This window comes from Oreochromis aureus, linkage group 20, assembly GCF_013358895.1.
Source record: "Oreochromis aureus strain Israel breed Guangdong linkage group 20, ZZ_aureus, whole genome shotgun sequence".
NCBI lineage: Eukaryota > Metazoa > Chordata > Actinopteri > Cichliformes > Cichlidae > Oreochromis > Oreochromis aureus.
Genome location: NC_052961.1, coordinates 24,114,205 through 24,127,070, shown reverse-complemented (window position 1 = coordinate 24,127,070; position 12,866 = coordinate 24,114,205). Strand labels below are relative to the sequence as shown.

At 36.1% G+C, this 12,866-nt stretch overlaps 1 protein-coding gene and 1 pseudogene across 2 annotated transcripts; both read right to left on the bottom strand.

The window, feature by feature from the left end:
• Window positions 1–55: 55 nt before the first annotated feature.
• LOC116318967 lies at window positions 56–4,539 on the bottom strand (annotated as a pseudogene).
• A 157-nt stretch (window positions 4,540–4,696) lies between these two features.
• Window positions 4,697–12,860, bottom strand: rer1 (retention in endoplasmic reticulum sorting receptor 1). 2 transcript variants are annotated; one of them, XM_031738189.2, is made up of 8 exons: window positions 12,623–12,860; window positions 11,162–11,243; window positions 10,697–10,801; window positions 9,856–9,952; window positions 9,062–9,140; window positions 7,530–7,665; window positions 6,565–6,619; window positions 4,697–5,191 (listed from the first exon to the last, which is right to left on the bottom strand). In XM_031738189.2, exons 2-8 carry the CDS (start codon window positions 11,240–11,242, stop codon window positions 5,181–5,183), a joined length of 564 nt encoding a protein of 187 aa, XP_031594049.1. In that variant the 5' UTR covers window position 11,243; window positions 12,623–12,860; the 3' UTR covers window positions 4,697–5,180. The 2 variants fall into 2 exon arrangements, with proteins under 2 accessions (XP_031594049.1, XP_031594048.1); XM_031738188.2 differs by having other exon boundaries at window positions 4,700–6,619; window positions 12,623–12,858.
• Between the last annotated feature and the right edge of the window lie 6 nt (window positions 12,861–12,866).

Genomic DNA, 12,866 nt, shown 5'->3' with positions numbered 1-12,866 from the left:
TTTTTTTGAGTTCCAAGACAGGTCAATGTTAGGTCTTGGAGGGGCATATGTAAAGTTAATAACAAGAAAGATTGCCTGTGTCACAAACACCACAGCAATGAACATCCACTGCCCGTGATATTTTATCCACCAGCTGTACAGCACTGGGAACTTGGTAGCTGTTTTGAAAATGCAAACAATTAGAAATGCACGTACAACAAAACATGCTAAGCAAATGGTGAAGAATAAAAAAAATGGTAAATATCTTAATATACAAAAAGCAACTGTTGGTTTGCCAAAATAAAAAAATACACTAAGACTAGACAGACTGAGACAACCTAGAATTAGGAAGCACATTGGTCCTCCAGCAGATTTGACAACAGGCGTGTTGTAGTTCAGGGCAAAGAGAACAGACAAGGCCAGTGAGATGAACACCAAGATAAAGGCACCGACCATGATCCCTATAGCCCAAATGTCTGTAAATGGTGTATACTCCTTTACCCGCAGACTGCATGATGTACTTCCTTCTTCAGACCATTCTGTGTCGTTACAGGTGATGCACTTGGAGGGATTGTCTGTTTCACAAGAGAGATGGGCAGAAAAGAAGCATATGGTCAACTTTAAAGTAGACCCATGATACCTTTCTCCATTGTCTGAGAGTTCATACATGTATGCTTTGTGTTTGCATTTAGACACACACAATTATTAGTCGTTTAGTTAGTCGTTCGTCGTCAGTAGTCAGAAGCACAAGATTTTGTAAAGTTCAGACTGATCAACTTGTAAGCACAGCTTATGATTGAAAAACTAGATCTACTATTGTGCCCCTAAATAAGCAAATATTATTGTTTAACAAATGTTTGTTCCTTCTGATGTTTGACCCATCCATTGTCATGTTACAGTTCTCATGACCTCCGTGGTGGCAAGCGGTAGAAAAGGCGTCCAGCAGCACAAAATCACAGCCAATCAGAAAGCGGGCTTAGAGGAAGAGATAACATCTCATTGTTTATGAACTGAGCCGTACCAACATTCAAGGAAAGACTGTGAACCATGCAAAATTGCTTGAAAAAATAACAAGAATTAAAAAATTAAAGCTTCAAAGGGGTTTATGTCTGTTTTAAACTACAAACATTTGACCTGTGATACACTATACTCTCTAAAGATTTTCCTTCATGTTAAACCTGCCCTGTACTTTACAGTTTGCAGTTATACACCTTAGTGTAAATCTATCACGACTAATAATTGGCTGCTTTGATATGAGCAGTGGCTGGAACAAAAATGGAAAACTATGGCTTTGTCTATATGAAAACAATAATAGTCTTTAAAAAGCATGACTTTTGCTTCCATTACAAGTGACAGCACTACTTTCACTCTTTTTCTACTGTCATTCAAAAACAGTTTACCTGTGCTGTTGATATAAGTCCCACGTGGACAAATTGTGCAACTGAAGCAACACTTGTGGATTCTGAGTTGTGTTTTCTTGTAGCCCATTTTACATTCTTCAGAACACACTGAAGTTGGTAGCTGCACAAGAAAATTGTTTATAAAAAATTTACATTTAAGGTCAGAAAGAAGATACTGCACTTCCCTACCATTTACTGTAACGGTAAATTATGGGGAAAGTACCAGTCAGTAAATACATTCACGCAGTTTTTTTGAATTTCTAAAATTGTTTTGTAACATGTAAAAGTATTTGCATGTTATATCTAGCTACCAGTTGAACACCTACAACTGGTAGCTGCTGTGTGCTTATAAACATATGTATCTAGGTAGAAGTCTAAAAAACGAAATTGCTAAAACTTAATTTTATTATTAATCTTTGTGTTGAAAATACAAATAAAAAACTTCTTATTACTACTACGTACTTGTGCCCTTGTATGCCACTGAATTTTGGTGTCGTTGATGAAGAAATGGAATGATGGATGACAAGTATAAGAGCCCACTTCCTGCACATCACCACTGGGGCCCCAAAAAACGACTGAGTGGGATCCAAACATGGGGTCACCATTCTCATCAAACTGAATGGTTTGGTTTAAAAGGGTAAAATTTGCCTTCCTCAACTCTGTAAGAACCTGATGTTGGAACACAACAGTAACACTGAGTTCACAATGAATGAGGTTTGGACAAACACAATTTGCTTAACCTAATAATTCTGTCGTAGGTCAGCTTTCATGTTTATGGTCTAATGAGCACAGATTTAGGTGTCTTCTTTGCTCAGATATTTTCTATGGTGCATTGGCAGATATACTGGTAGGGCCCAACTTAGAGGGATGAGTGCCTCATCTGTGTATATAGACATTGGACTAACAAGTAAAGTTAGATTGGTTTAAATCAGAGTTTTTTGATAATGCTTTGGAAATCTTCTGGGAGAATCTAGTTAATTATACCTGTATTAACCTTTTGTCACTGGTAGCTCATGATGAAGTCTAGTAACCCAAATCACATTTTTAGCCTTCTTTTATTTATTTAACTACAGGTTTAACTAACTCTGGGATTCCAGTTAGCTTATCACATACTTCATGTACACTATCACTGGTTTTAATATGGATAAGAACAATTATTCACTCTTAGATAATTTTCAAAAAGTAAAGTGAGAAATCATCAAATAATTAGCATGCTTACCATGTAGGGGTAGACTGTAATATTGTCTTTACATCCGTCAGCTCCACATTGTAAGATATTGTGTAAGGCATGAGCAATGGAATACACAGCAGAATAAACAGGAAAAGAGAACGATGGATCTGCATCAATGATTTCCTCAGCAGTTAGGCTACTGCAGTTGCAAATTTGATTACAAAACTTCTGTTGCTCTGCATTTTCACAGTGAGTCTGGGCTTTGAAAGACTGTATGAACTCACTAAAACCAGGTATTGACATTTTAGGCTGAGCAACCCCAAGTACAGTTCCAATATTTTTGATTTCTTGCATCTGGTCTCTTATCTTTTTGTTTAGGGACCATGCATCCCCTGCTATCCACACCTTGTTTGTAACATTTTCTCTTTTTACTGACTTCATGAGTTCTTCAACACTCCATTCAGGTGCAAAAACAATAATGATATTAATGTTTTCTGCATCAATCTGTCTAAACATTAGACTGTAATCTGTATCTTGATCAAGGCCTTTGGTATATGCAAGGCAGATGTCAGTCTCATTAATTGCTTTTAAAAACAAGTCCAGGCCATCGATTCCATAATCATTATTAACATAAAGAAAAGCAACCCATTTCCAGTTGAATCGCTTGACAATACTAACAATGCCTTTTATGACCTCTTCATTGGGATGCACTGTTCTTAAGAAAGAGGGAAAGGTCTGTTTTCTTGAAAAGATTGAACTGGAAGCTCCATAACTGACCTGTTAAGAGCAACAGAGAAAATGTAACTGTGATCAGTAACAAGAACCTTCATTTATGCTGCTGAAACTTGTATTATTTTAAACATGGAAAAAATCATTTCTTGTTTTAACTGTTGTAAAGAATATTTCTTATTAAAAAATATTGATATAGTTTAAAGAAGGTCAAAGTACATAAGAGTTCATAGGTTTACCATTGGAATGAGATTCATCATGAACAGTGGGGCTACAGCTCGTGCCTGAGGGCTTGTATAAGTCCCGACCACTGCTATAACTTTGGATAAGTTCTTGTGTGGTTCTTCCAGAGGATGGATTAAACCATTAACAGAGATTAGGTTTAAAGGTCCTGGGAAACTCACAGTATCTGTGCAGAGGTCAAATATTTCATAGCCAAGTGACACATTTGGCAGTAGCTTGGTAGAATTGTTGATTTCTTCTACAGAGAATCTCATCATTTGAAACCTTCGATAACTGGACAGAATAAAAGGTGCACTGTGGGGAGATGGACAGTAACACATTTTGTTTCAATATTGCTTGTAGTAAATATGTGCAATTTTGGACATCCCTGAATAATTAAGATCACTTAAAATAGGATTTCTAGCTAAATGACTATGTCAGCAGTGCTGACTTTAAAAATATAAATATTAATAACACAGCAATTCATTTCACTGGTTTAAGAGTTCTATTACCAGTTTAATCAGCATCAGGTAAACTTTTCCTGTTTTTATTAGTTTTATCACAAGAAAGTACACAACAAACTTTAACTTACCTCAAGCAGTCAATGGCTTCTGGTCTTTGATGAAGAAGAGTGTCATTCAGCTGATGAATATCAAAAAGTCCACCTATCAAATAATCTCCTTCCACCCGAAACTCAGATGTTGAAAGAGTGTATTGAGCCAAAGCATATAGAAAACATCCCAGTACACACTGATAAACAACAATGCTTTTCATTCTCAATTCAAAAACTATTTACCAGTCTACGGTGAACCTTAACACTCTGTGTCTGATGTTATGAGATGCTGGTAATGCTGGAGCCTCTGAGGAATATCTATCGTTGAAGGATTCACAAATCAGTATGCAAAGATCAGCAGCTGAATGGCCACTTTGTCTCATTAATCTGATAATGCTGGACACAACTCAAAAGATAACAATGAATTTCCTTATTTTATAGAGGTGACCAAATATATCCAGATTCTAGTCATATGTGCCATGCACCTAAAAAAGAAAACAATTACAAAGAAAGAGCTGTACGAAAATAAATTTTGATTAGGATAAACAGAAATGCACTGGACCTATCCAACTGTCTTTAGTTGCAAGGCTACCCTTTTCCATGAATACTTATAAAATATGAAGCCAAGATTCAAATGCACTGTTCAAAGGGACACAGCCTCTTTAATAGCATTTGGAGTGAAAAAATTACACTTAAGTTATTAAAATCAAGTTTCTGTTTGTAACTGTAGCACAAGAAAATAACATGCAATCCATGAAAAACATTTAATTTATCAGATCTGGAACCCAATTTAGCGGTTTTACTTCCATAAACTTCAACTGAAATAGTTTTTCACACTCAAACAGTATGGTGGTGGATGAAAAAAAATTCTAAAAAAAAAAAAATAATTATATTTTAAAATATATATATATATACACACACAAACCCAGACAACCTTTTGAAACACAAACTTTTTACAGGAAAATTTTGATCCCTTACTACAGTGCTGATCAAAGTTGAATAATCACAGATTTGCAGCATTTTGAAATAAAAAGGAAAAAAAAAAATCAACTGGTTCATAGAAAAGTATGTGATCGCCACCCACTTCATCCATTTCTTTTAATAAAAGCTCTCAATCTTTGTTTTCTTATGTTTCCTCTGAAAAAGAAAGAGAACAACAGTTTGCTTGGAATGACTACATTTACCACAACTCTTAAAAGATTTTACACAGAATGTGAAGGACAACAGCCAGTCTACAAATTCCAAATGAGCCTCAGTCTTTGAAACAAAACTTGCTAAATATTTCAAAGAGATGGGGTCATTGAAATAAACTTGCTTGATTGACTGCTATCAAATAAGCCACATTATGAATTTATCTGGAATACTGTTTATGCACTTTAGGACACAATATGTTTTGAATAAATACCCACTTAATGGTCTAAAAATCTGAGGTAAAGCAAATTCATTGACTTGCCATTTCATGTTAATTGCTCAGTCACCTAATATATCCCCCTGGGGTAATTACACCCAAAATGATTTTCATCCCAGTTTCCCAGTAGTTAAACTCTATTAAGGCGGAAAAGTAGAAATTAGTGATTTAAGAATGACCGCAGACAACAGGCAACTAAATTATCTGGGATTAGTGACACTCTCCTTGAATTACACAATTATACAGGGTAGCTAACAAATCAAATGTCCAATCAAAGTTTTTAAACATTGTGCTGGCTGGATGTAATTCATTTCATAGATATAGATTAACAGGAAGTTTTTTTTTTGGGGGGGGGGGATACACTGCCCTTCATGAATGCATATTCACGTAAAAAGCGGCCAATTTCTCCAAGTATCTTTATTTAGAACAAAGGACAAGTGCCATAGATATTTAAGTCAGAGCAGCAGGATATTCTCATCGCAAAGATGAAAGTTTTTAATTTGAAGACTCTTGCATTTCCATCTGATATCACATTAACAACTTTACTCATATTTTCGTAAATGAGAAATTACATGTATTAAAAGTTAGTGAATTTTAGAGAGGGGGTGTACTGGAATAAACCAGTGGAAACAAAGCATAACAAAATGACAACAAAAAAAAAAATCACTCATTTTACTGCAAATTTCTTTCAGTTTTGATGACTTTACTGTTACTCTTACTTAGGGTTAGAAAGGCAAAAGGTAGCACTTAGTCTTAACTATTACTGAGTAACTGCAGATCAATCCCTGAAAAACAAAACAAAAAAAAGCCCCCAAAAAACAAACAAACAGAAAAAAAACCTTAATAGACAAAGGGAGTATTTTAGATTTTTAGACTAATTTGATCCATGCTGCTCATATCCTCGTCCAACACTGAGAACACTGTGGATCAAAACTTGTATTTTTCATGTTTTCATGTTACTGTTCAGCTGACAAAAAGAAAATACATTTCTAACCCTCATCATTCCCCACTGGCTGTAGCCAATAAATTTTAAATGCAACAAAGAGGAAGGGAGAGTGGGAGTTTTTTTAACTAGCAAAAGCTTTCCCTGTGTCTTCCTTGCCTTTGTATGTCCTCTTCCCATGTGTGAAGGGTAGGTATCTGTACTTGACCATATGCTAGAAAAGACAAAGTAAAAAGGAGAGTTAGCAACAATTACTTCAAGGCTTGTGCATACACTTTTAGTGACTTAGCATAGTTTACAACACATTCAGAACCACAATATAAACTGCACTGCAGATAACAACAATGACACCCTTTTCATACAATAAAATACAAGGTTAAATCTGTGGCTCTGTCTAACCCAAAAGCAATTTGTGGACTGCAATGTTTTTACTGCACTTTCAGACCAAACTGTCATAGAGACACTGGGGAGCTCACTCTTGAACAACATATCTTCAGAAACAATGACAACTCTAACAGTAAGATTTAGTTTTGCAACAGCAGGGAAGCAGTTGGTGTAGGACTATTGTTCAATATTGTTAATAGAGTTCAAAGAACTGTAATAGTCCTGTCCTTGCTTGCTGTATATAAAAAAATGCAAGTAACCTTGGGTCTGTGAAATGATTGTTTACAATGGCCAGTAGAGGGCCACTCCTCTGAGATTAAAAAAACAAAATCCAGCTATGTAGGCTCTAACAAAATTACTTCATTGATTTATGACATGATATCATATCTTGATATAGTATCTTTATTACTAGGTGATTTGTTTTTTGTTTTTTTTTTTAAATTAAATACAATTACACTAAGATAAATGCTAAACAGACAAAAATGAGTTGCGCTTTAGTCATCATTACCTTCTAATTAATAAGTTCCAGCTACTTTGGCTTCTCAGTTAGACATACTTCTTGTCACAATATGTTTCAAAATACATCGTGATGTCACTGGTCGGAATACTTAGCTCAAGGTTTCAAATAGGGACAATGGATGATGAAAACATTCCTCCAGACTCAAAGCACCCTTTTACTGTTAATCTAGTGCAGCTATGATCAATATGTACTAAGCAAAGAGATGTCTGTTTGTACTTACCTTAATCTGCCTCTTCATGGTGATGCAAAAGAGCATGATGAAGTACATTACAAGTATAGGCCAGAATACTGGCACGTTGAAGGCATCAAAAAATGTGCAAATCATGGCGATGACGATGCCTTTTGTCGCTGAATGCCTGAAAAGAAAAGTAGGAAACTCAGTAAAAACAATGTCACTGTTAAAGTTTTGATTAAAATAAGGAATCAGAATTAATCATCATCCTAAACACTTAGGTAACTTAGCAAATGGGGATTGTGCTGTGCACTTAAATGTGTCCTAAATTTAGCAGCATGACAACAACCCCAAACATACAGTCAGAGTCAAAGTGTTATCTTAAGCAACAAGAACAAGGAGTCCATGTACAGCCGTGTACAGAAAAACAAGATAATGTAAGTTATAAAGAGAAAGAGAATGCCTGCATATAGAGTAGACAGAGCACTAAAACTTTTATCTGGTTAGGCTTTTGCATTTTAATAAGTTTAGTTTGAAACTAGACCGCAGGCTTGAGATTCTTTTTAAGAGTAAAACAGAGTGAGACCTTTCTAATAAATAGGTCCAACACAGACTGAATACTCTCTCAAGAACTGACCAGCTACATGTACTTTGTATTCCACAGTATCTAAGATAATTTGTACTGATGGATTTGTTTGTTTTCTGCCTAAATCTTTTACACAGTACTAAATCACTAGGTACGGTTGGAGATTAACAAAGAGAAGTTAGTGTAAAATGCAACAAAGTGTAGTCTGACACAAATTTGAGTAGAAACCAGAAAAATGTTCTTAGCAAGACTTAATATTAATATAAGACTTAAAATTTGTAGTTTAGTTAGCAACCCACCAAACAACAAATGAACAAATAATTTAATCCTCTAATCGTTATATCCCAATATCCACTTAACATAGGTAAGTATGTTACATTGAAAGTCAAATTTCTTTAATCGAGCAGATAAACATGTAAAGGGAACAAAAATGACATTTTCATGTATCAGGTACATATCTGATATAAAGAAAAAGATATCAAGCAAATGTGTGTTTCCCTCTCTTTCTTCTTTAGTATATAAGAGAACACAGTATTTGCAAATGCAAATGAGATTCAAGGCCTAACACACAATTTAAAATTGGTACAGCACAGAATAAGATAAGATAAGATGACCTTTATTAGTCCCACACGTGGGAAATAGCAGAAATTGATGCGAAGTTAAGCTACCAGCAGGTCGTGAGTAAAATTTATTGCTGCTGTGAAAATAAATTAAGTTGTGGTTTAAAAAATCTGAACAAAGTGTTTGTATTTAAACTATTTTTGGAAATCAGGGTTACAGACACAACCTTTATGTCAATGAAGTAGAAATTAATTTGAGATAATGAGGTAAAATCAAAATATACAAAAATGAATTAAACTCTGTGTCTTTAGTTTCACCCTAAAATGCTACACCCATTTCTAAATGAGCTTTGCTTAATATACTCTTTCTGCACACAGGTTGTTCTAAAGAAAATAATTTGCAATTTCCCTGGGTGACCATGTTGAACTCTCACCAGAATTTGAATTCAGGCAACCTCCTGATGAAAGGGCGGAACTCCTCGTTCTGCTTGGTAGGAAGGGATGGGCCCTCATCTGTAGGAAATATAGGTTACCAGTTGAGTTATCCCATAACAGCAACAAGAACGTCGACAACAACAACGTACACTTTAGGAATAGGACAATTTCAGTTACATACAGTAAAAATGGCTAATTCATATATTTTTTGGGAACAGTCACTACTGTAGACATTCCATTCAAGGAGGTCACTTGCTCATAAACAGAGTGCTACTATAAAACCACATTTGGGTGCTCCACGCCAACTGTGCATGGTATAAAATATAAATAGTAGGAGAGCAAGAATAAATAACAGATCACAGGAATATATACAAAACAGGAGGAAGGCACACAATAGAAAGGCACGGATGAGAGAACATTTTGCAAAGTGCCTAAGAGTAGTAGTAATAGATGGCACAGGGGAAGAAACTGTGAGACTTTGTCTACTGAGATGCGGTGCCCTTTTCTCTATATATGGACCCATCCATTTCAGTATTGAGATACGTACTTTTAAATATGCAAGTGTACAGTAATAATCTATTGTTCCAGTAACTATTTTAAAATCTTTCATAATAAACTAAAAGTTGGATTAGAAAATTCTCAGAAAAAAAAAAAATTGGGCAATTGCTGGCTTAGACTTTTGATTAGATGCAAGTACTAAGGTCTAAATGAACAGTTTTGTAATACCCCATGAGGTAGCCTACTTCCATGTTCACATCACAAACACTACTTTAATAAGACTGAGTTGACTAACCTTCTTCAAGCAGTGAGGGATCCACTTTTGGCGACAGAAAAGCAATGAACAGGTTGAGATGGTAGATTCCCAAAGCATATGTTACTATATACCAACCCTGAAAAGGAGCATCAGAAAATAACCTTATTAAAGGACGTCTTTGCTAGAGTCAGACAAGACACATAAGAACTTTATTATATAAACACCTAACGAATAGACCAAGATCCCCGTCAAAACAAGACAATAATAAAGACAGAGAGATGTACTATAAAATGCATTATTTTACTTTTAATGACTAATACCAAAATGAAATAACCTTGATCTGAAATTATGATACAATTGGTTAAAAACTACTAGAGGTGAATGAGGATTTCAAACTAAAGAGTTAAATGGTAAATGGCCTGTATTTATATAGCGCTTTCTAGTCCCTAAGGACCCCAAAGCGCTTTACATATTCAGTCATTCACCCATTCACACACACATTCACACACTGGTGATGGCAAGCTACGTTGTAGCCACAGCCACCCTGGGGCGCACTGACAGAGGCGAGGCTGCCGGACACTGGCACCACCGGGCCCTCTGACCACCACCAGTAGGCAACGGGTGAAGTGTCTTGCCCAAGGACACAACGACCGAGACTGTCCGAGCCGGGGCTCGAACCGGTAACCTTCCGATTACAAGGCGAACTCCCAACTCTTGAGCCACGATCGCCCCAAAGAGTTGGCATTTTAAACTTGATAAAGATAGTATTTATTATACGCCAAGCAAAAACTTTAAGTATTTAGAATTCCTCATTAACATTTTCCAACTTGGCTGACTAATTAAAAATAAATCTGAAAAACACACAGAAATACACAATTACCTGTAGTAGATATACTCTGATCATGTAGACAAGAGTAAGTAGTAGAGTTCCTGCCCATCGCATTGCATAGAATGGTGTTGACTTGTCTAGCCATGACTGATAGACCTGTGACAAAAAGAAACCAGAAAACCATTGCAGAAGTGCTGAAAAACATGAAGTTCATATTTATCTGTTGTGAACATCAGTTCTGACATACTTATATTTGCAAGTCAGTTTTAAAAATTTCTCTACTGAGGTTTGGCTCAGTCAATACTAATGTTTAAAATGGCATGTCTTTGTTTAATGACTTGGTTAAAAACAGATATATATATATATTGAGAGAGAGAGAGAGAGATAGATAGATAGATAGATAGATAGATAGATAGATCAAAAAGGCATTTTAAAAAAACAGAATTTTCACAATCAGTGCATCCCTAAATTTAAACCTATTTAAAGGAATCTGATATGCTTGATCTCACACGTTACCTGTCCAACTCGTGTGAAAAAGGCAGCAACAACAGAAGTTTTCCCATGGATTGACTCCCCAGCACTGTCCCCTTCTGACATTCTTATTGGGACAACAAAAAGATTTTGATTAGCGGTGTATGAACTTAATCTACTTTAATAAGAGTACTGCACAATACTCTTATTCAGCATGACCATGTCTACCAACGACCCCAGTTGAAGATACAAAATGGAGGTGATAAATTGACAAATGACAAACTCTTCTGTGCCCATTTTGTCTTAAAGGCTTTGGAAATAAATACCCAGTAAAACGAAAATTTGTGAACGATTTTACCAAGAACTACACATTTTGGAACACACGTTTCGTTTCAGTTTGTGTAATATATACTCTGTAAACTGTGATACAAGTAAATACAATAGACATAGGCTGTCCGGAAAGACCTGTATCCGCGAGGTGCACAAGTCCAGAAGACGGGTCAATCAGAGTAATCAGATAACTATCAAGGCGCAAATACTCAAGGTGACAAAATCTTTGTAATTTTCTTCAAATAAACAATTTAAATATGTATCTCTGTTAATTAAATCTAACATAGGCCCTTTACTAGAATTTTAACTGATGAGCTGATCATAAATACTCTAGGTGCGCTGTCGGTTGCTCACCAAAACAACATTTATATCCACTGCAGCCTAGGTTCATTGCTTAGATAACTGCGCATTACGCTTCAGGACATTTAATGATTTGTTATTTTTATTTTAATGGGGAAAAGAACAGGACCGTGAGGAGCTGTGGTTGTGCCTGGTTAGCATTAGCTGCATAACTAGCTAACAGGTTGAGGAAGGCAGGATGACATCTAGGAAGCAATATATACCAAAATAGGCTCATTTGCAAACTGGAAAATAACTACGGTGTACACTACAAATTGAATAAGTTGTACTAGAGGTATTATTTTATCTGATATTATTTAAAATTCTTCGCGTTAGCTTAGAAATTAGCCCCGAAAGCGGTCCTAGCCATCGAAACGTACACTACCTTTGGCCCCAGTTAACGTTTGTATGGGTGATGTAGTTTTGTTCAGCTTCATTTGACCGCCTTCAGCCGTTACAATGAACGTATGCGACTACATTTCCCACAACTCCAATTGGGCTCATGTAAAAGTATGTAAAAATAATTGGTAGTTTATTATTGACTAGTTCTAGGTCGCAAGAATGGGTTTCCGGACACATTTAAACTACAACACCCAGCAAGGACTTCACAGAATTGACAACTCACTTCCGGTGCTACGTTGCCAACATTTTCACAGCTAGCTAGCTAGCTAGCACAGTTAAAATATAACCATTTTATACTAAACACGTCCATATTCAGTAATTTATGCGATCACAATCGATGTTGATTCTTCGATTCAATACCTCTTTGTGTCTCTAAGCTGTAGCAATTACAATTAGCAATTACAGCAAAAATTGTCAATGGCAGTTCTTTCTTACCTGATACGGCCGCTGTGACACTACCCGGCTCTACCTAGCTAGCTAAACTAGCCACTTCTCGTGTAAACTGCTGTGTACACGTCAGTACTTCCGCGAGGATTCGCGGACACAGGCTGAGTAGTAAAAATCCGAACACCTCGATTCGCTGTGAGTCTTCAGACCTCAACGATCACAAACGAACCGATTTCTCGGTTCAAATAATAAAAAGTCAGCGCAGCATCAGAATGTTTCCTCTCGTTGGTTT

Coding starts and splice junctions, on each gene's coding strand:
- rer1 (XM_031738188.2), bottom strand. CDS start 11,242: ATGTCAGAAGGGGACAGTGCTGGGGAGTCAATCCATGGGAAAACTTCT. Junction 9,141..9,855: donor TCCCTCACTGCTTGAAGAAG/GTTAGTCAACTC, acceptor TATTTCCTACAG/ATGAGGGCCCATCCCTTCCT. Junction 7,666..9,061: donor TTGCCTGAATTCAAATTCTG/GTGAGAGTTCAA, acceptor TTTTCTTTTCAG/GCATTCAGCGACAAAAGGCA.